Source organism: Cryptomeria japonica, chromosome 7 (genome assembly GCF_030272615.1).
Source record: "Cryptomeria japonica chromosome 7, Sugi_1.0, whole genome shotgun sequence".
In the NCBI taxonomy this organism is placed as follows: Eukaryota; Viridiplantae; Streptophyta; class Pinopsida; order Cupressales; family Cupressaceae; genus Cryptomeria; species Cryptomeria japonica.
The window spans coordinates 416,375,724-416,400,643 of NC_081411.1; the positions used below are offsets into that span (position 1 = coordinate 416,375,724).

The 24,920-nt window shown below is 35.4% G+C and overlaps 1 protein-coding gene across 1 annotated transcript in view; it reads left to right on the top strand.

Moving 5' to 3' along the window:
* Positions 1–13,938: 13,938 nt before the first annotated feature.
* The window catches only part of LOC131033386 (glucose-6-phosphate 1-dehydrogenase, cytoplasmic isoform), a gene marked incomplete at its 3' end in the record, with an annotated part of 55,822 nt that continues 44,840 nt past the window's right edge, over positions 13,939–24,920 (top strand). Inside the window, 2 exon segments of the mRNA XM_057964610.2 lie at positions 13,939–14,308; positions 22,099–22,349. Of these exon segments, the coding sequence (XP_057820593.2) occupies positions 22,179–22,349 (171 nt within the window).

The window sequence follows — 24,920 nt, forward strand, 5'->3', positions numbered from 1 at the left end:
ATTAAAAAAAAAGTTGTTTTACTTTGGGTAAATGGTCCCATAACGCAAAAGATGATCTTACATGTTACCATAGGAAACTACCATAGATGTTCTTCCACTAAAAAAAGTAGAATAAGGCAATTTTTATGCCCCTTTTATTTAATGCCACCTTACAATACAAATTTTTCAAGTCATTAGGAGAATAATGGTTAAATATTATCCCTCTTCTTCATGCACCCAAGTTGCCCTGTTCTTGATTCTTGGAGATATATATTAACTTATTTGACTAATTAAATAATAAAATCAAGTACCATAGTCATAGGATTGCAAGGTGAATATCACCAAGTCCTAACATGATTAAAGAATGAGCGTCAAATGAAGAAGATTGTGTGATTAGATTGTGTATACTTATAAAATGATGACTATATGTTAGTGAAATTCCTCAATGTTTGTGCTAGATCTATCTCTTGTTATAGGATAAATTTGTAGATATGAGACAAAATCATAACTATGGATTTGTACTTTGAGTTTAGACTCATCCTGATAGTTAATAATGATTTGCTCTCCAACCTAGCTTGATGTGTGACAATCTAATATGTTCTTGCATATTAAGAGACTTGGTGAAATTTAGAAATATTTTAAGGATTGTCGATTCATCACAAGGAGACAGGTTCTCCTAGATCAATCCTTGAAAAGTGAACATGTATAAGAACTAGTGTCACATAGTGGCAAGTACTTGCCATTCTAATATTGTAATAGAAGTAATAAATGTAATAAGATAATTATCTAAGATTTTATTTATTTTTAACTATAATTAGCTTTTAATGATAAGAATAAGAATTGACTATTTGAATTAGTTGATTAGTAGTCTATTAGTAAAGCTTGATGAAAGTGAAATTAAAAGGTTGAAGTTATATAATTTAGAGATAGAAATAATCAATGTGATTTGAGTTATAATTGTAACTTAGAATAATATACATTTTAGGTTAAAATTATATGTAATGTAATTTGATTTTAATTTTGACTTTGAATACGAGATATATTGTAATATTGTCTAATTAATGCCGAGAGGCATTGTACAATGGCAACAAGGGGTGGAGTGATATGACATGTATGTGTTAATGTTAAATTTTATTTTTAGCTTAAATTTGACAACCAGTCACATGCCAAAATATTAACCTTAATTATAAACTTAATATTTTTAAAATAAACATCAAATAAAACAAAATATACCTTCATCAAAATTATAATTAGATAAATATATAAATATAAAATAAATATGAGGGAAAAAATAAAGGAAAAAATAAACAATGTAGATACAATATAATTTAAATATTTTTGTATGTAGTAAATATAATTAAATAAAAAATTATTTTATCATTTTAAATTATATCTACTGCATATAAAAATATTTAAATTATATTATAACTACATTAATTATTTTTTCATATTTAAATTATATTGTATTTACATTATTTTTTTTTTCTGATACAATTTTTTTATTATATAGTTTTTTATAATTAATATATACATACATACATACATACATACATACATACATATATATATCTATGTGTGTGTGTGTGTGTGTGTTTGTGTGTGTGTGTGTGTGTATGTATGTATGTATGTATGTATATATTAATTATAAAAAACTATATATATATAGGGTAAGTGCTATCAAGAAGGGGATAGCACCCTATATTGATATTCAAACATATCCATTACATAGTTGTAAATGCCTGCAGATAACAAACCAAGGATCCACTCGTCCTTCAGCCATGATCCTAAACACATCTATCTATCTAGTAGTTGCCCTGAATGGCATGTATCACAATAGCAGAATATTCACAAATATTGGTGACATTACCAATCGGGGAGTCTGAGAGCCACCACTCGGGCTAGTTAGTAAGTATGCGGAATGGAGCCAAATCACTGTTGCGAACAGCACTGCAGAATACCTCCCAAGCATTCTCCCCAAAGATAAGCATTCTTTCACATTCTGCATCCCTTTCTTGCATCCTCTGGAAATAATGGTTTGCAGCCTCGTTCTAAGATTCACCATCCGAGCCAACCGAAGTCTCTTCCTCCTAAGAGTTCAAGGGAAGATAGTTTTCCACCTTAAATTATCTTTTGAGAGTACTCACCCGCTCATCCTCAGGGAGACTAAGTATGCCATCCGCTATAGCATCCCCAACCTCAGGCTTAACAAATCCATCTAGGAGGTTGATCAACATCTCGCGGGACTCAAGGATATCAACCAGAGGAAGGAGGACAACCTCATACACCGTCCAGTCGCACCAGTGCCTTTCATTATTGAGGATGATCTCCACCAAGCCCATCAAAGCCTCGTATACTTCCTCATCAGTTCTAAATAGGTTGCGGATTTGTGCCTCTAGGCTAACTTCGCAGTTAACATAGGAGACGCGGCAAAAGTATACCATACTACTACCAAAGAGAGCCCGACCAATTTTGGTTAACATCCACTAGAGCAATGAGATTAAAAGGAAAACACAGGATCTGGATGGTTCCACCCGCTTTCTCTTATACTGAAGTAGCACTGGGAATCTGTGGAGAGGCGTTGTCATGTACTCGGACCTATATGGACCACCAAACCATCGCCATGTACTCAGACCTATATTAAGGTCTGAATTTTGATTCAATCAGTGATATGACTGATTGAGGGGTAGATAATTTGTCAAAGACCATTGACTCGAGAGGGGAATCATTTCCTAAGTTAGCAAGTGAGTCAGCCAACCGATTCCCTTCTCGATAGACATGCTTGACCTCATATTTTTCGATCATACTGAGGAGCTGTGAGATGCACGTAATCCATTGGCAGAGTCTTCTATTTTAACAAATTTTGATTTCATAATCCCGTTTATAACAAGTAGTGAGTCGCCTTCAATTGTTATATTTGAAAGCTTGTTGGCGATACACATGTTGAGACCCGCAATGAGAGCTAGAATTTCAGCCTCATTGTTAGTCGCCTGCCCGATTGTACCAAAAGTCCCAACAATCAGCTCCCCAATATCATTGCATACAACTGTTCCATATCCAGAAATACCCGGGTTGCTACGACATGCCCCATCAAAGTTTAATTTGAGCCAATCAGGGGCAGGAGCTTTCCATCTGACATGTTTATAATCCTTCAATTGCCAGTATCTCTCCATGGATTGATCCCATATATTTATATATCTATCTAAAACTTATAATTTTGATAGGAGCATATTTTGTCTTATATGGTATTCATTTTAAAATTATTAAGTTTATAATTAATATTAATATTTTGACATGTGGATGGTTTCAAATTTAAACTAAAAAATAAAAGTTATCATTAACACACACACCATTTCACTTCACCCCTTGCTACCATTGTAGAATGCCTATCCATATTAATTATTATATTATTTTTAATTAAGATACATATTCAATTATGGAGTTAAAAAAATGTTATTATATTTAATATTATAGAATAAATTTTTATATGTTTATTATTTTGTTGTTATTTTGTATTAATATGTTATTAAAAATATCAATACTATATTGTTGAAGTTAGAAATATTATATTATTATACTTATGTTTCAGCAACTTGCATTTGGAGAGGAAAAAAAGCGAATGGAGTGCAGAGAGGAGCAGGATCGTCGCAAGGAGTAGGACCACAAGGAAAGGCTGGTCCGCAAAAAGCAGGATCGCGAAGATAAGTTGGCTCGCGAGGTTCAGGCGCGGAAGAAAAATCAGGCGCGTGGAAATGGCACTGTGGAAGTTGATAAATCGGTGCGTGAGTCAGTTGGGTGAACAGATACAAGCCGACTTTCAATGATAAAGAATTTCTGTTAAACGCCTTTAGCAAACAGAATGTCAAAAAATGGAAAGTGTGTGATGTGAATTGGGAGGATAATGTTATCTTTGAACACGAGGAGACCTGGGAAGACATCTCCCACAGAGACCAAAACTTAGGTCAGGCAACCAATTTTAGTCTCTGCAACCCTAAGTTGTGTGAAGTGGATTTATCAAAGGAAGTATTTGAGGATTGTGCTATTTTTGAAAACCATGCTATCATTGAGAGAGTTGTTGGACCTAAACTTCCCTAGAGTTTAATCAGGACGTGGGTGGATGAGAATTGGGGCAAAAATGTTGTCATTAAGTTCCTACCAAAAAGCTTCTTCATTACAGTCTTCGCAGAGGCTGAGGAGAGGGACAAGATACTTTGCTCTCAAAACTGGTTCTTGGAAAACCATCCTTTTTACCTTCAGCCCAGGTATCCTAATTTCAACCCTACTAAGTTGGTGATATATGATAAACCTCTGTGGGTTCGTCTTTACAATCTTCCATCTGAATATTGGAGTATCCCTTGCTTAGAATGAATTGGTCGAACATAGGGCACTCTGTTGGAAATTGATGAAGCGATTATTGATGCAGACCTATATATCTATGCCAAAATGAAAATTGCAGCGGTCAAAGAAATCCCGTCTTCCATTTCCATTATAACAAAAGAAGGGTGCTGGGTTCAATAGGTGGAGATCGAAATAGATGTTGTCTCTTGCTCTAGATGTGGTGGAAGGCAACACCCTGTCGAGAGATGTGGTATGTTCACCAGGAGAGCATTCAAAAAGCCTTTTAATAAATCTGATAAAGTTGGGAACCATTTACCTCCTGTGATATCAGATTTACCCCCTCTGAATGGACCACTGGATGGCAATATTGATCTGATTCCAAAGGACTCATCCCATGATATCGGTGCTCCTGATGAGGCTCCCTCCATTAACATCACCCCAATTTTAGACTCGGTATCCCTCCCTCCTCCGATTAGCCAGAACAACAATAAGGAAGACAGGCTCTCTGAAGAAAAATCTGAATCTTCCTGGCCGAATGATGAACCAAAAAACTTAGATGATTTGGATATTGTGGATCCTAGATGCATTAGTCAATCTGCGAATGCTCTCCTTGGCAGAGTCAAGGGTTCTAAGGGGCGCAGGAGTCACAAAGTTATCAAAGAACAAAGAGCTCACGAAAAAGGAATTGTCAGTGTTATGGATTTTCTTAAAGTATCCAAGTGGAGAACGATGAAGATCTCTTCCTGGAATGTCAGGGGTCTAGCAACGCCTGACAAGAGACACTTGGTCAAAAGAACCATGACCGAGCTGGCATCTGACATTTTTTGTTACAAGAAACCAAGTTAAATCCAGAGAAAGCGTTGGAATTAAAAATTTTTTGCTACTTTTGGGATGGTATTTTTCAGGAGGCTCGTGGCTCAGCTAGGGGGCTTGGGATCTTACGGAACCCCTCTCACATCAAGATAAGTTGCTTCGCTTCCTCTGATTTTTGGATGGCGTGTTCTGTCAAATGTAAAAAGTCAAATATAAGTTTTTCATTGTTTAATATCTATGGTCCAGTCAAAACTAAAGATAAGCATAAGGTGTGGTCAGAGGTGTCAGAATTGGCCCTTAGTCTAGATCTTGGAAAAGTTGTCATGGCTGGGGATTTCAACGCAATCTTGTGTGCAGAAGATAAACGGGGTGGCTTAAAGCTACCTACGAAGGTGGTGGAAGACTTCAGAGATTTTGTTACTATTTGTAAAGTGGCTGATATCATCCCTAAGAATGGTACTTTTACTTGGAATAACAGAAGACATGACTTTGTGAACATTGCTGAAAGATTGGACAGGTTCTTCGTTGGGGAATGGTGGATGTTAAGTCATCATTCAATTGATTATGTTATTGAACCCCAGAGTGGTTCGGATCATTACCCTATATCTCTTAACATTGGGCAAGATTTGGAGGCATAAAAGTTACTTTAAGTTTCTTAGTATGTGGTGGTTGGACCCAGCACTTCTTAGTCACATCAAAAATTGGTGGTGCGAAAGTAATGTTTTCTCAGGTTCCCCTAACTTCAAATTTACCAGAAGACTACAATTCATCAAACAAAGATTAAAGGAGTGGAATAACACCTCCTTCAAAAATGTTTTTGCTGAAAAAGCTCGGATAGAAGGTGATTTAGAAGCAGTTAACTTAGTCGTAATGACCCATGGCATGACAAATGTGGAGTTTGAGGCTGAAAAGTCCCTCAAGGCTCAGTATTCTGATATTCTACGGAGAGAAGAACAGTATTGGAGAGACAAGGCCAGGGAGAATTGGGTTGCTGAGGGCGATATGAACACCAAATTCTTTCACGCCTCTGTAAAGGGTAGAAAATGCACTAACAGAATCAGTTCGATCCAAGACAAGAATGATTCCTGGGTCCATACTCTTAAAGAAATAGAACAAGTGGCTCTTGACTACTTCGGGTGGCTATTGGGAGATAGTAAGAAGGAAGAGCCATCCTCCTTCCCTGCATTAGATGACATTATTCACCTGATGCTGTCAGTCGCGGATGGTAAGTTTTTAATGGCTCCTTTCACCTTAGAAGAGGTAAAGGCAGCCACCTTCGAGCTACACCCAAATAAATCACCTGGTCCAGATGGCTTAAGTGCTAAGTTTTTTCAAAAATGTTGGGATTTCATGGGGGTTGACTTATGGAGAGTAATTGAAGATTTCAGGAAGAGTGGAAAATTTGTTAAAGAAATCAACCATACTCTGATATTTCTTATTCCTAAAAAAGAAGAGTGCACTACCATGAAGGATTTTCAACCGATTTCTCTATGCAACACCCTGTACAAGATTATTTCCAAAGCAATGGCAGAAAGGCTCAAAGTTTTATTACCAAAGTTGATCTCAGAACACCAGAATGGCTTCACCCCGGGCAGGGAGATAACTGACAGCATCATCCTAGTCTCTGAAGTCATCCATACATTGCATAAAGATAAGATAGGAGGAATGGTAGTTAAATTAGACGTGGAAAAAGCTTATGATAAAGTGGTATGGGAGTTCTTGGTCCGTGTACTGGAGAAATTTGGTTTTCCTCCCCAATGGATAGCTTATATCAAGTTTTGTTTATCTTCGGTCAACTTTTCCCTACTGACTAATGGGGGTGTTTGTGGCTTTTTTCCTGCCACGAATGGTCTTAGGCAAGGTGATCCCCTTTCCCCATCGATTTTCATCATCATGGCAGAAGTTTTAGGAAAGTTAATCTAGAAAAAACATTTACAAGGGTCATGGAAGGACGTTTGCATCCATGATCAACTTCCTTCCATCACACATTCGCAATTTGCAGATGATACGGTGGTCTTTGGGGAGGCCTCGGTGGTAGAAGCTAGATGCATATTAGAAACATTGAATCAGTATTCAAAAATCTTGGGCCAAGTAATGAATAGGGATAAGTCACAATTCTTTTTCTTTAATTCTAGCAGACATATGCAGACATGTATTTCGGGTATTTTGGGGATCAAGATTGAGGCACTTCCCATGAAGTATTCGGGTATTAAAATTGATAAGGGTTGTCGTCAAACACATATGTGGGAGGATGTGAAACAATCCTGTGTGGCTAAAACAACACAATGGAAGAACAGATGGTTATCTCAGGCTGGGAGACTCACTATGATCTGATCAGTTCTATCAGCTATCCCAATCTACAACATGTCTTGCTTTAGATTGCCACAGGCGGTTGGAAAGAATTTAGATAATATGTTGAGAAAATTTGTATGGGATGGGGCTAAAGATACTAACATAATTCCCCTTATCAATTGGGATACTATGTGTTATAGTAAAGAATCCGGGGGGGCTGGCTTAAGGAAGATGGATCTACAAAACATTGCCCTTGGAGCAAAACTCTCTTGGAAGATGTATCGGGAACCCCAAAAACTATGGTGTAAAATCTTTCAAAAGAAGTATCTTGACTCGGTCCAACCGGACAGAATCCTTACCATGGCTAATTCTATTAGAGGCTCTACAACTTGGAACTTTCTATGGGAGTGTAGATCAGTAATTACAGACCATATATCTAGGCATATTGGTCGTGGAAACAGAGAAAATTTTTGGGAGGATTCTTGGGAGGGTGAACCAGCGTTAACTGAATTGATTTTGGAGCAAGATTGGATTAACTTAATAAAAGATAGATACAGTTCCTTCGTTGAGGACTATTTTGACCCAACTCAAGTAAATAGTAGCATCCGAAAGTGGAAACAGGTAGAATCCGGTAGCTCTGCTCTGTGTGAACAGCTAAGACTCATTCTTAGCAGAAGAAATATTCCTGTGTCCAACGCAGAGGATAGTATTTTCTGGTGGGGTTCGAAGACTAGGGAGTATTGTGTGAAGTTGGGATATAAGGTCTAAAGGGCAATTAGCCTGTTCACTGATTGGTCATCCAAACTCTGCTGGCACGATAGGCTCCTTCCCAAAGCCGGTGCCTTTTTATGGATTGCTCTTCATAACCGAATCCTTACTGGGGATAGGCTCAAATTGATTGGCATCTCGGGTCCAAGTATATGTGTCTTATGTTTGAATGCGGAAGAATCGGTTGATCATCTACTCTACACTTGCCCATTGGCTGCATCTTGTTGGAACTTGTTTTTAGATAAAATTAGCTTCTCCACAGTTGGGAATTTGAAATTGAAGGATTTCCTAGTTTCGTGGCCTGTGGATAGATCCTCTATGTGGAGTGATATTTGGATCGCAAGCCCTTCAATGATAGCATGGCATTTATGGAAGGAAAGGAATAGGAGGATTTTTAAAGATAAATGCCTCCTAGTGGACAAACTCATTGATCTTATCAAAGTGTCCATAGAGGAACTGATCAACGGGAAGCAAAGAAAGCAGTCTCAACACTTTACTGATTGGGATAGGAAAATGATGGAAAATTGGTCCCTGGTTACTCCCCCCTTGATGCCAATGCTCTCAAAAAAGAAAGGTATCAGAAAACATATTAGGTGGAAGGCTCCCCCTGAGGGGTGGCTAAAACTAAATTTTGATGGTGCATGTAGGGGGAATCCTGGGGTTTCTGGCTTTGGGGTCATTATTCATAACGGTGCTAGCGAGTTAGTATTGGGAAGTTTTGGGTCATTGGGTGTGGCCACTAATAACGAAGCAGAAATTCGAGCCCTCTTGAAAGGCCTTAACTTATGTGTATCCAATGATTTGTCAAAGATCATCATTGAAGGGGACTCTTTAGTTATTATCCAGGGGATTATCAAAAAGGGATTTGGGAGTAGGAACTTAAACAAATGGGTCCCATGCATATCTCGTCTCCCTAACGATATCAGCCATTATGAAATTATTCATACTTATAGAGAAGCCAATCGTGTGGCAGATTGTGTTGCCAATTTGGGGGCGGACATCCCTCAAGGTTCTGCCACTTTTGACTTACATTCCATCCTAGAACCTATCCGAGATCTAATTCAATCTGACTTCAGTCAGTAAAACTCTTCGAAGGTTTCATGGTTTGGCGGTGTGCCAGGACACTTTTGATAAGTGGGCTTTGTTTTTTGTTCAGTGCACCCTTATGGCTGCAATTGCTACAGACAGGAGGACCAAGAATGCAGTGGATTTGAAATCTTCACTGATAGTTTCCGATCCTTTGGATCACGCTAGATTCTACAAATCTCTCCGTGGTTCGTGTCGAAAGCTCCTAGAACGGGATGCCCACCTCTATTTATGTGTCCGCTCTTTGAAAAATTCTATACCTGAAGCTTATCCTAAGTTGGGATTGTGGTTAAATGGCCTTCTTTGGTGATGTCTCATGTGTTAATTGTGCTGAGGATCTGAGAGGGCAATTACAGGACTTGTTTTTTATAGTGGACGCGGCCTATGATGCCATGGAAGGTTTGGTTGGTGTGGTCCTCAACCACCATAGGCACTGGTGTGACTCTAAGGTCTTGGAAACTACACTTATCCTGGTGGTGGATGTCTTGGAGTCAAGGGAAAAGATGGTCGAGCTTCTTAGTGGGTTTGTTAAACCTCTCCTCGTGGATGCAGTGGCTAACTGTGTCTTAAGTCTGCCATCTGACCAGAGACTGAGCATATTAAAAGTTTATTTCCAGATGGAGAATTACTTGTCGTCTGATAGCTCGGACGATGGGTCGTCCGTGGAAGAGGAGGACTTGGACAATGAAAGGCACAATCGTGCGATGGAGAAATTTCTGGCAAAGATGGAAGAACGAGATAAGATGCGAGTCTTCTGTGAGAATGCTTGGGAAGTATTTCGATGTGCTGTTCTGAATAGCAATATGGATCCCTTCAGACGCGTTACTCAAGCTGAGGATTGGTGGCTGTCGGAACAGTCGACTAGCAATGTCATCCATGTTGGTGAATGCACATCTGCTATTTTGCAAGCCCTGCATGGCAGTTAATAGTGGTTTTGTTATTTTGGATTTATCTATGGTTTTTGAGTCAAAACTTTTTGTAATCTTTTGAAACATCAATATAGGGCGCTATCCCCATACTTGATAGCACTTACCCAAAAAAAAAGAAAAGAAAAGAAATATTATATTATTTTTATTATTATAACATTAAAATAATTTTTTATATTATTATAATTATCAAATTATTCATCTTATTATATTATTATTTTAATATTATAATAACTAAAATATTGTTATTCTATATATTATATTAATTTTATTATTTCTTAATAATACTATTTTATCATAATTTTTTATTTTATAATATATTCTAATATTATATTATATTATTTTAATAATATTATTTAATTATCAAATTTAAATATTATTAAATTGCATGAACATAACCCTAACCTAACTAAAATAAAAGTATTAATTTGTATCTTACGCCATTAATCTTTAAATTTTTAAAAAAGATTTAGATTAAATCTAGTTTTTAAAATTTATTTAATATATTATTATTATATAATATTATATTTAATTATTGTTATATTATATTATAAGAATTTAAAAACATAAAATATTGTAATCTAAAAAATTCTAAATTAAGTAATCTATTATATTATGATATAAAACATTGCAATCTAAAAAATTGCATTTACATAGTGAATCCATGTAAAATTGGAAAAAATAATCTCCAAAATTTATAAAATTAAAAATCATGCATCTTAACTTTTAAAATATGAAAAAAAAAGAAGAAAAAAATTCACAATTTTCATTGGCGAAGAAACAATAGAATATTAATGAGTTAAGAAATTGATTGCAATAGTACTAGGCTAATGACAATAAGTACTAATAAGATGTAAATGATCTAAGTACGTAGATTTATTTCTCCTTTTATTACATCGTATGGAAATAAAATGTGCTACTATTTATTGTTTCAATGCTCTAGGATGAGAGAGAACATGTGTGTACTTGATTTTATTGATGATTATATTGAATGCATTGAATATCTTTAAATACTAGCACACAACATTAAATTATGTGAAACATGTGTTCTCAAGAAAATGATAAATGAGGCTATATGACCAAATTTAATTTTTGAAACAAGAGAGGACAAGTTATGACCATGAAATTATCCTAGTATAGGCTAATAGTTAGACCTAGTTAACAAACATATAAATGGACTTAGGTAAATATGTAAGAATGTGTATGGATGGACAAAAGACTAGAGGAATAAGTCCAACTTCACATAAGAATACGTGGTTTGTCATCACATAGAAATATCAAGATATTTCCTTAAGACAAACCTAAAATTATGACATGAATGCAAATTTTTCAAATTAATTTTATTTATAATTTGTAAATTTCCTATTCCATATAAAAAATATAAAATTTATATTACTAAAATTAAAAATTCAAAGAAGTTAAAAATCACCATCATTAAAATAAATTAAAATCTTATATAAAAATATTTAACTTATTTTATTAAATTCTACATTAAAAATATATAATTTTTCATAATATGACGTCATACACAAATTAAGAGGACAAAGATACCATATCTAAAACCCACCTTGTCATTATAATGTGAAAATATCGTTTGAAAGCACCGCCGTCCCCAACAATTCATTTGTTTCTTGATGGAACCTGAATTAACGGCGAGGATTTCTCCGTGTAGGTGCAAATCGAATCTGAGCCGTTGCTCGATATCCATCTAATCCCAAACAACGTTTGTCGGGGAAGATACATATATTATGCTCAGTGTTTAAAGTCTTTTGCACATGTACTTTGACCCAACTTTCCTCTAAATTGCTTTGGGTGGTTGGGAGGACCGATTTTGGAATATTTTTTAGTTTGTTTGTATTTGGTGTGTACATTTTGATTTTTTAATTTAGAGTGGACGGTTGAGGGATGATTATTATTAAATTTATATTTAGGATTTGCAGAAAAGTTGGTGTAGATTTGTTTTAGTCTACTAAATTGATTTTAAGTGGTATTAGATTCAATTGAATACAATTTTTGACATAAAAAATTGTAGAATGAAACAAAAATTATTCAGAGTTGATTTTTAAAACACTCACAATCGACTTTAAAAGAATTAATCTATCATAATTTTTTAAAATAAAATATCAAGTTCTTGTCTATGTCTATCTATTTCAATAAATGTGTTAAATTAATATAATAAAACGTGTTGTAATTTTGACATCCATTTTTAAGATGATTTTTTTTTATGGAGAAGATAAATTTTGGGATTATGTATTTGATGTACTAATCATTGATTTCCTTTAGCATAATTTTGAGAAGGGAAGGATTAAGACTTTTTAATCTATGTTAATTACTGTTAAATTTTGTTGAAAAATTGATAATATTTGTAATGTCCACATTTGAAATCAAATTCTATAATCTATTGAAATCAAAATAATTCTACCTAAATGTGACCCATTGCATCCATGAAAAACATATTATTTAGTTTTCTCTATAAATTTGACAAGTTTATTGTCAAGCAAGATAGCCAAATTTGACAAATTTAGTTTGAACATGGTAGAAACACAATAACATATCAATGAAATGGACATATCTCCAAGAAAAAAGTGTTACAACATTTAAAAAATGTCAAAAACAAACATAGAACTTTCAATCAAACTCTACATTAGGTCAATGGTCTCTTAGGAGAAGTGTATCAACAATTGTTATAGCTAACTTCATGCACTCATAGATCTTAAACGGCTCATTGGATTTCAATGATTTTTTTTTTGTCTCCATATGCAACTTAACTACTTATAGCTATCGTGCAAGGGTAAAAAAGTGGTCATTTCATAGTGTCGTTCGATACCTACTTAAATATGTCTCGATAACCGTGCACTTACAATTGCCAATACTTATGCACAAATGTCTATGGGTACCAATAAAGGTGCACAGATAGGCCATGTATAGTCTAAAATACTAACTACTAGGGGTGGCTATTAGTAAAATATGAAATTTGTTAATAGATTTTTAGTTATTATTTTTTTTGGCTTCTTTAAAGTTAGTAAGTGAGAGGTTGAGAGAACGAGGAGTGAACACAATGTGCTCTTCCCTTAATATAATGAATAATCAGTCCTGTTTGGTGCAAAGCCCTCACACCATAAAAGACATTGAAATTGTGCCTCCAAATTTTTTGATAAAATGATTTTCCTCTAACTTTAACTCTTCATTAAGAAAGTTAACCTAAAACACGTGCTCCTATCTTGCGTAGGATAGGAATCTTTAAAAAAAAATAAAAAAAAAATAAAAAACTTAAATTCGAAGTAAAACAATAAAAGTTTGTGTTCCAGAAGTCCCATTAACTTGTTTTGGTCTGCTGACGTTATTAAAATCTGTACCTGCCTACCAATCTCTTTGACCACTACTCATGGCGGGCAGTGGAGAAAAGTTTACAACTGTCAAACCAAAAACCCCTGCTTTCACCGGGAATTGGATCGGATCCACATAAAAGCCGGTCCCGGATGTGTAGAATTATAGCATATTGACGGGTGGGTGCCATTTTACGTTTTAATTATTAATTATTAATTAATTAAAAAATACTGTCCATGGTACAATATGAGTGCCGCATAGACAGAATGTCATTTTTACGGCGTCAACTGCCACGTATATGTCAGTTTTTCTACGAAGTACACAGTACATACGCTGTTACGGGCCACGCGTATAGTTCAGAATTATCCCGAATCCATATAAGCAAGTGTGTGCGATACCAGGATTTTGTGACTGGAAGCCTTAAAAACAAGGGATTTTCCGTACCTAGGCACGTGCCAGGAAGACGGCCAGTGCTTCCGAGACATATCATTTGTGACGTTATTCGAGCCGTCATGGATCCGTCATCAGTCGGCAATGTTCGTGGCTTGGAAGGCAAGAGCCGTTGAAATAAATTCGGCGCAGCTTGTTTGTAGAATTACAATTCAAGAGGAACTGACGGTAAAATCAGGGACCTGAGTGGACGACGATTAGTGGTCAACAGAGGTAGGTGTCGAAAAGGATACCTATAAATTTGTTTATGGACTTCCGGGGGAAATTGTTCACTTAATCGGCTTCTTGGATTGAGGAGATCATCGGATCGAGTCTGTGCAAGCCATTCTCTGGTAAGTTTACCGGAAAATTGAAATCTTGGCCTTTTCGTTTCGGAATTTGGATTATTGTTGATTCATTACATTTTCCAAAGCAAATTCTTTCAAGTTCAAGGCCATCGGAAGTTAGATTTTTTTGAGAGCCAGTTTTAAAGCCCGGGTAAACGATTTGCTCTAAATTATTGTCGCATTGAGTAATTTATCAGTTTTTTTCCGCCTGATCCACCTTGGTAGTTATCGCAAAAAGTTTGTTTGAGCCATTTTTCAGTCAGGGTAAACGGTTTGGATTTGCAACATTGTCGCAATTAAGTAATTAATTAGGCTCGTCTCGTCCAATGAGTTCTCGTATAAAATATAGTGGTTTGGTTGTGCTGATCGGATAGAAAAATAAAGATGGGTTTGATTGTGCTGACCAGATAGAAAAATAAAGACCGGTTTTTTCGAGCATTTGTGTGTTATAGGCAGTGCATGCCAGAATAGTTGAAGAAAATTCTTGTCGCGATTTGAACCTGGGACCTCCTGCATCCAAGAGCTACAGCTGGCTGAGAATATTTGGCATGCTCCTTGTTACGGGGGATAGAAAAATTTAATAATTGCGAAAAAATTGCAGGGATATTGAAATCTAGTTCATTTGTTGTAGTCTGTATATCACAATTATCGCATATGTAGTGCAATGAAGAGTCAATTGTGATTGGTTGTAGCAATTTAGCTGATGCCAGGGTTATCACTTTGTCGGTTGTTTTATATTGATCTCGGTTAAGTAATTGCCCTGAATCAGAGAGAAGAAAAAACTTTTTTGAAAAGTTAAGGGATTGCAGTGAATTGAACCGAAGAAAAAGCAGTTTATTGCTAAAATTTGTCCGTTGAATAAGCTAAAAGATGGGAATTTCATAAATTTATTTGGAAAATGTATCTAGAGGCCATTTCAGAGCAACCTTCTTAGTAGTGTTTTTCTTGTGACAATGACTACATACTACAGTATTAGGGCCATTTTGCAATGGTAGAGAGATTATGATAATGTATTTTTCTTGTGTCTTGCACCAAATAGCTCATTTATCTCAAAACAAAGTAGTAAATTGTCTCTGCCATTCACATTTGTAAATAAAGCTGCACATCAGTTGAAATTGTAACGTGCAAAAGTACATCCAGGGTAATCAAGGAGATGACTCTATGAAGAGCAAAGGGATTGATAACGATATCATTCCCAGTCTGTAGTTGATTCGTCTATGGCATTGAGTTTGTAAGGTTACGAAAGAGACTGGGAATGCTTTCAAGAGAAAGAGAGTCTGAGAAACAAATCTGGTTTTGACAATATACTAAGAAACAATCCATTCACAACAGCTGATATGATGCTGAAGTGAGATAGTCTAAACAGATTTCTTTAATCAGATAAATAAAAGAGCTTGTATTAATATGCAGAATGAGATACACAATTAGCAGAAACTAAGTCTGCTGCTATTAAGGAATGTCTGAGAACGCTGCTTACAAAGAAATGACAAAATGAATACACGTGACCATGTCAAACACCTTTCTTTAGTTTACTTGGATTGGTTGATCAGATCGGATCAGATCTGATGTTATCTTTGACTTTTCTAATATAAAATCCGATCTTTTCTATTTGGCTTTTTTAAAATTAAATCCGATTTTTCCAAATCAAATCCAATTTCCCAGTGAACTAACTCCAGGCTTGGAACCCAAACCTCTGACCTATAAAGAACGTTTTGTTTAATAATTATGTTGAAGAGACATAAATTTGTAGGGGTATTCTAGCAATGTACCTGAAAACATTTGCTCTCCACTACCTCAAGGGGTGTATATGCTTTGCAATTTAATGAATGAGAAGCATGTTTTAGATTGAGATATAGACTTGTAAACTAAACCCTCATGCAGGCATGATTGATTGTGAAATTCATAGAATCACCTTCATCAGAAAAATAAAACTTGGAAAGAGTATTCTTCGAGGTCGTCAAGATGATGATGTTAAAAGTACTAGGATTAGCTACAAGCAGGGAAAACTCAAAATAGTATCTAGCTGTTTCTGCAAACTCTCAAAAGAATGAGCAATAAGGAACACATGATAGATTCAGTGAAAAAGAGTACAATAATCTACGTTCATGATGCAAGGGACGACCATCATCAACAAAAAATTTGTCTAAGAAAAAATTCAAGTTCGTCAATACAGATTTTAAGGAGAGTTGGCTAAAGATAACACCTTATTTACTCCAATGATACTCTTGAAGTTGAATCTTTACAAAGTCAGAGTTTATTAGTAGTCCAAAATGGGGCAAAAATTGTCTCATATAACATAACTGTAACAGTATAAAAATCTCAGAGATGTCAATATTACACAACCTCTAGAAATATATGTCTGGTTGCAAATTCAAAGGTTTAATTCATGCACACAAAAAAGAATAATACTTTCAAATACTATTAATGGACCTCCTCAATGATAACTTGAAGCGTATAAAATTGATTGACAATGTGGATGCTACAGTGCAAAGCTTCATGTTTTTCACAAACTAATAAATCATGGGGCAAGAACCATGAGGAAAAGTTAGTTTTCAGCAATTAATCGTTTGCAGAAAGGATTTCTCAAAGAAATAGAGCTAAGTCATACTTGATCATGAGGTTAGAAGGCAAGTAGTACTCATTCTTAAGGTAGGAAATGTGGTTGGTTTAATTTTTGACATAACAATTGCAATGTATGGTGGTGTGATGAATATTGGACTAATTTCCTCAGGGAGGGAGGCAGGGGATGGGGTGGGGAGATAGCGAGGAGACTGGTATTCAAAATAACATGGTCAATAATTGGGAGTTGATGAAAGATATGAAAACAGTGATTTCATGTATCAAAGACTTGCCATCGAGGTTGTAACTTGTACCAAATCACACATGCACCCTAACTCTAAAGGAAGCAAATCTATTTGAATCAAGGAAACATGGTATTCCATTAAGAGTACCAAAACCATGGGACCATCCAAATGAATGAGGTGCTCATTGTAAGCAATAATAGGATTTCTCTCATAGCTAAGGCTGTTCGTGAACCAAAATCCGTAGTCTTTAACTCATGAAAACAAGGCAAGTTGTCTAGAAGATATAGGCATCTAATGGGTCCTTTAATAGGCACTGAAATTGGTCAAAAGAATGACTTCACCCAACAAGAGATGGGGTTGGATCTCAGGGATGAAAGGGACCAAGGGCCCAAATTTGGGGATGGCGGGAAGACAACATTGCATCAAATATATATAGTACTTGAAAATTAGTTATAGAAAAATGTATAAGGAATGACAAATGAAAATTTGAAGTACTAAGCACATTGCATTGAACAATGAAGATGCTGAAATCAGTATATTATATTCAAGATGATAATTACATTCAAAATTCAAATACAATCAGTTTCGCTCAATGCCTCTAATCATTCCCCAAAGTCCATGTTAAAATCATTATCACTCAGACATTTAGACTCCTTGAGGTCAAGCTCCTCCAAACCAACACCAACCAACTTTATCTATGTTGCATCATCATTAACTTGTGCTGAATGCACAGGATTTCTACATCCCATTAGGCTGCTAGAATCTCCTTGTATGTAATTGTGCTATGGTGAATGAGATGCAAGGTGCTATGTACAACTACAAGTTTCTCTATCCTCCTAAAGACAAAACTTTTCCTCTTATTAGAGTGGATGAAGCCATAAGTAGACTAGCTCCTCTAAAAAAGTGGAAGAACTAGAAACCTAAACAACATATGAATGACTAGTATGGTTGTTAAAGAAGAATGCCCATGCACATTCCACCATAGAATTGGGTCTTCCTGTGCTTTAGTCTCCCTATCCAAACTTGGCCTCTTCTAGATATACCCTAAGAATGACAAATGTTGTTCACTTAGTAAGAATGATGGAGGCATCCTCAATACTGTACATCTTTTGAATAGCCTTCATGAACCTCGCCTTCACTTCAACATATTGCATAGGGGTAACTTTGTTAGGCCTTTTCTCATACCACTTTGGGTTCAATGCATAGGCAACCATGTGCAAGGTAGTGTTGAGCTTCTCCCACCTTGATTGAATGATTTCTTGAATATGTTAATGATAGAACTGCAATGTGGGGTCGTTCTTTTGTACAATGCCTTCATTTGACCAAGCATATTGTCAATTTACTCATACACATCTTCAAGGCTAGGTGCATTAGCATCCCCATATTTGATGGCTATGAAGATTGGAGCAATGATAGAGACAATGTATTTCACATCAGTCCAAAAATGTTATTTTTCAGCACTTCCACCCTCTTCCCTTGCTTTGGCTTGGAATGAAGTACAATCCATTGTACTATCATGACCATTAGTTGCAATGCTTGTTAAAACTCAAGCATCCTCTTTAAGAGAATGAAGTGTGATGCATATCTAGTCTCTACACGCTTCAAAAATTCCTTCTTGTCGAAGATCATGAATAGTGCATGTAAAGTGTGTTGGTTGTAGATAAACATTTGCGCATCCCTAGCATCACCAATGCCTAATTGATCAAACAAATTTTGCCCATGTCCTTGAGTGCATCATTCATTGAATGCACACAAGGAGTATAAACATCTTTGTGGGCCCTCAATTAACATCCTTGCAACTTTTCACACATAGACCACATCTATCACTAGTTGCATCACATTCTTTCGCCCAACCTCTTCAATAGCATCTTAAAGGATTTGGAATTGATTATCAACATCCTTGCAAGTCCTTGAACAATAAACAACCCTAAGTAAATGCCCTTAGTAGCTGTGACCATTATGTTGATGGGTGGATGTTGCCTTATGTTCATCGATCCATCCATGACCATGTTGCATCCACCATTGACCTCAGTGACCTTCATTTTCTCCATTATAATATTAATATTGAAATAGTTCTTATCCAAGATTGTTGTCCTCAATTTTGTTTTCTATGGTGGCACATATGATGGTCATGCTCTTATTATCTTTGTGACAACCTCTGTATAGTATTGAGAGCGAGTCAAGTGGAGTGGAATGTCATTAGCAAAGGATAACTTGCCAATGATATCATTTGTTACATTCTTCATTTTCATATTGAATAACTTTGCCGCTGGGTTTGGAGCATCACCCTTGTAGCTTGTTGTTGCAACTTGCAACCTTGCTCAATGTTGTAGAAACTAGATAGTGATTGGAGTAAGGCTGGGATCTTAATTTATAGCTTTTTGTTAGTGCTTAGGGTGTGGGTGGGGCCCATAAACTTGTAGCGTTAGGTTTAGTGGCTTAAATATAAAACATGTCTATTATTCTTTAAAAAAAAGAAAAAAATCAGCTTTGACTTGCAGGACAGTTGGGCATTTTTGGTGAATTTAAGAGATGATAACAAGTACCTCAAGAGTCCTAGGGACATCATGACATTTCTTTGGAGTTCTTAATTTGGGGGGCCTCAAAAACATCCTCTCTCTAAGGTAGACTTCCCCTATCTATTGGTAGTGGTGGCAGTAGCATGAGAGGATGTTTTCTTCCAGTCCTCACATCCTGGGGATTTCTTTATCCTAGAAATGATAGGAATTTGAGGGATGCATCCTCATGGAACACTATCATAAACCATCTTAGAGGGAGGACATATTCCTATGCAACCATACATTCTTATGAAACCATCTTTGAGGAAGGATTATGCAATTTGATAATCCTTTTAAAATTTTGCAAATAGATTACAATAATACGAATAAATTCTATTTAATCCATGCTAATGTGGGGTTCAAAAATGGTGTGGGGAAGGTTTAAAACCTTGTTTATCATTTGCAAGGGATATTGCAACTTGCTTTGTTGCATTTTGAGGCCACAATCATCAATAGGGGACTTGTGAATAGAAGGTAAATGGAATCAACTTTTATAATTCACAATGAAATTTTAGAGAGATGTGAACAAAACGACATATGGAGTTCATTGATATATGTGCTGATTTTACAATTCTTGGAGTCAATAACTATTGATATTGGTATTGTTTGTTCCAATTTTTAATGAGTCATTACAACTGCTTGTGGTTGAGTTGAATTTGTTAATCGTATCATTTATGTCTAGGGAAATCGTCTGCAATCCTCAAGTGGCAAAAAGGGTACAGGTGGCCCTTGCATTCATTAGAAAGAGTGGAGGTTGTTTGATGGAAGCTTGTTTGTGTAAGTAATAGATGAGAGTTAGGTGCACTAGTGGTGAAAAATTTGCCATTGGATTTTTTAGAATTGATCAACTAATGAAGTTATTGATAAGGTTTTCCTTGGGACATGCAATTTAGTGGAATGGTTGATGATGGTCCCCTTTTGAATTACAACCCTACTTGTATCCCTCTATGAATGATTTGAACTTTAATTATGTGAACATACACACAATGATATGCTGTAATAAAATGAGTTGTGACAATGCATTTGCATTGATAATAAAATTTGTTTGGAAAAATATAATGACTTGCAAAAATAAATAAGAAAATTAAGAAGATGAGATAATTTTACAGTATTCTTTTTATATTGTATGAAAAGAGCTTATGTGTTCTTTACACTATTTGGCCTTATCTATAGAAATGAAGGGTGATGTCATGCAATTTAAGGGGTAATATTATAGCATGCCTCTACATTGAAATAAGCTTCAGAATAAGTTCATCGGTCTAGATTGACAGGCAAGGGGCACTCACAAAGTTGAAGTCTTGATTTCATCCCTAGTAGGCTCACTCCACAAGTACTATTGAGACAAGGCTGGTTGGCCTAGGAGAAAAATTGGATCCTATAAGGTCTCCATGTACCCTTAGCATAAAAGAAATCTTTTGAATAGATATTCCTTAAATACTTTGTCTGTCTCACAACTAAGGAGTCCATACACGGTCAAGTTGCAAATGAAGATCCAATATCAAAATCCTCAGAGACTATTCTGTCTTGAATTTTAAAATTTCCTTTGACTTTGTGTATACTTATGCATTATCTATAAAATATTATGATTGGGTAAGAGAAGTTTCGAAAAAATATTGACAAAGATAAAAATCATTTGTGACAGATACTGCTATAATAATATAATATAATGCCCTGCACAATATGCAGATTTTAGATTGTTTATAAAAATGTAGATCAATAAATGATACTGAAAAATGAGAGTGCAATTTGGTTGGAGGAAACTAATTGATATTGGGATTGCTGTATGAAAGGATAGTGTAATAGATATATTTTAGATAACTCCTTTTTTTTCTTCTTTTTCTCATTTTGGCATTTTTAGATGTTTCAATACTCTTGAGCCAGTGGAATGGGATCCTGGGGCTGCTTGTATGTCTATGAAATGGTTAAAGCATCTCTTTGCGAATGCCCAAATTTAGGCACCAACCCGGAAAGGTAATAATAATAATAGTCAAACTAATGGATATAACCAACTTCTAAGTGGTTTAACTCTTGATATAAAATGCTTTGCAATCTTCATCTCAAAAAAATTACACTTGTAAAAACCTATCAGATAACCATGAAGAATGTGTCAAATGATGAAATAAATTTATAAATGCACTTTCATACATGTCATCTTTTCAATTTTGTGAATCTGATCATCATTCTAAGTGAAAATGTTGGGGTGAATATGAGTCAATAAGTGGCATAAAATCAATATATTTCCATTTTTGACCCATTTTCTCCTACAGCAGTTTAAGATATTGTATTATATTATTTTGTTGGCTGCTCTATAATAATCATGCTTGAACAGGTAGGATAAGAGAACTTATATAGTTTACTTTCTCAATGATTTCAAATACTTAAAGGAATTTTTGGCTTATGAAGCTTTTAATTCTTCAGTGAATTATTGATGCAGGTGACGATTGAAGAATAGTTAAACAAGGAATACTAAGTTCTGTGCTTAGTGGAAATTTAAAAGATCACCAACTAGGAAAAATGGGTTCTCGTACAGTAGACTTAGAGGAAGGTTCTAAATCAGCAAGTTCTCCGGACCAAAGGCTAAAAAGTACATCAGAAAGTAGTTGCCTCTCCATAGTAGTACTAGGAGCATCTGGAGACCTTGCTAAAAAAAAGACTTTTCCAGCTCTCTTCAACCTTTATCACCAGGTATGATACGACTCTTACTGTAAATTTTTGATAGCTTCTCATCCATTTCAGTTTGGTATTTGTCATCTAGTCATTCTTTGGAGCTAATGTTTATTTTTAGCAACACAAAGAAGTCTGTTGAGTTCTTTTCTTTTTTGATTCCCTCTAGGGTTTTGTTTATCCAGTCAAATTTAAATTTGGAATTGTAGTTAAATATTTGAAGTATACAAAATCACTCTTTGAGGCCTTGCATTTTCTTTGTTTTCTTGACCTATAGACTTTTGGTACTTCCTGAAAAATCAACCAAAAAATTGAGACACATATAGTTGCGGTCGGTTGTTGACTTTCCGCTATATTACCATTTTATTTTTTAAGTTATTAGAATTTGGGCCTTCTAAGTTTGTGGTATAGGATATGGGATTGACGTGCACCTTTATGGTGACTTTGCAATTGCTGTGTTTGAAAAGTCTCGTGATTTTTTACTTTTAAATTACTAGCTATATTGTAAAGAGAAATATTAGTATGAGCTAGTCATTGGAAGTCAATAATTCTCGAAGGGGCTCAAATCACTGAAACTGATAATTGTTAAGGAGTGTTAATTGCAAATTTATAGATTGTTCTTTGAAAATTTTATAAAGTGCTTTTAGAAGTGAAGCACAATCTATTGAATTATGGCCTGCAATTAGGAGTCATAACGTAATTTATGATGGGAACATAACGTCTCTTCTGTGGAAAATCATGAAACAATCAATTCCTATATTCTTAGACGCTTGTGTAGGGACTGACATTTCAACACCAACAATGAAAGAGGCTAAATATGCATTATAACTTTGATAACTTAAATCTGGAATTGAATGCAGATAACATTGAAATCACTAAGTTCTCAAGCTACTCATTCAAGATATAAAAAAAGAATATTGACACTTTAAATTTCAAACATAATTTCTTATTTTTTATTAAGAAGAATATTCTCAGTTTAAAGTCCAGTTTCAACTAAAACAAACAGCATAAATAAGATTAGAATTTACAACACAGATTCATAGTCCATGGATCATTATGTTTCAAGTGTCAATAGGGCAATCTGATCCAGATTAAGCCAAAAGAGAGTGAGTCACTATGGGGGTCAAGAGAAGGAATCCAAGATTTGAAATAGAGAAAATGATTCATCATGGTCCATGGTCCATGGTCCATACCTTAAAATGTGCTCCTTAACTCCAAATTGAAGAACCCTCTAGGCTACGGATAAATAATCAACTCCCCTTCTAGGAAATGTTTCCAACTCCAAGCAATCCACTCATGGAGGTTAGCCCATTTGGGACAAAATATGTGAATTTTACATATTAGAGCATGGCCTCACAAATATTCTCGTTCTTAGCAACCTTTGAATCCATTGAGATTTGTGGAATCTATTTGGAGATTTTGCATAAATGTCCATGCCCTTGCTAGTGTAGCCTATATTGAGCCCTCCACACCTATCCCCATACGGCCTATCGAGGATTAGGTGGAGAAAAGATGGAACATTTAACCTCTAAGTCATTTTGGGAGTTGTTGGATTGGGGAGTAGAAAAAGCATTTGGATATGAGCTACATGCTAATGCTTTAGTGTTTGTAATAGAAGCAATTGTTCCATGAGAAGTTGTCTCGCCAAGAAGCCTACAATTGCTGGCCACACAAAAATCATGATCATTTAAATTGGAGTTGCAAGAACCTTACTCATTAGATGTCAAATCCTCCATCCCTCCATCAACAAGCCTTCAACATCTTAGGCTCATGCTTGAGGCAGCAGCGGGTGAAGCAAGATAATCATTGGATATAAATTATAATCTATAGGGGATAATTTTGTTGCCTTTGATGGAAAAGCCAAGCATACCAAACTTTCTCTACCATTAAAATTTGTTCCATTAATACCTTTGATGGTCAAATCTGCCTCAACAATAGTTTTGTAATGAACATAGGTAGAACCTTATGGGTAGCATGTCTCATGATCCCTGGGTATATACAAATCATTCTCCCTTCCAAATTCTTTGCCTAAGGAATGCAGATTCGCTTCTCTCATAATTATCTGCTTGCAGAGACATAGGACCCTTTCATTATCCGCTTTAATGGATAGATCATCTGCTTCAATACTAACTAGAAGTATTTATCTCTACTTGCCACTCTTGAGTTTTGCAAAATTATGGGAGGCATATTCATGAGGGCATCAATATATGTGAAAGAATATTTTGAAAATATTTGTTGGAGGAGATTAGTGTTTGTATGTGTGTGTGGGAATATACTATATGCTCGTTATAAATATTTAAATCACTTGGAATAGTAAAGGGTTGGCTTTGTTCAAAAAGGTTATTTGATAGGCTTTGAAAGAGGTCATTTTTATATATAACCCAAATCTTAATTTTGCAATAATAATATAAAAATGACATGCAAATCATATTTTTATAAATATTGAAATCCTATTCCTACCCATTAAAAACAATCTTTTGTCATGCAAATGTTTTCAGCAAAACAAGGGAACACCCATTTCCAATGGAAATGGATTCACCCATATTTCCTGAAGAGAAAATACATAAATTTAATAGAGAACTCACTTCTTGC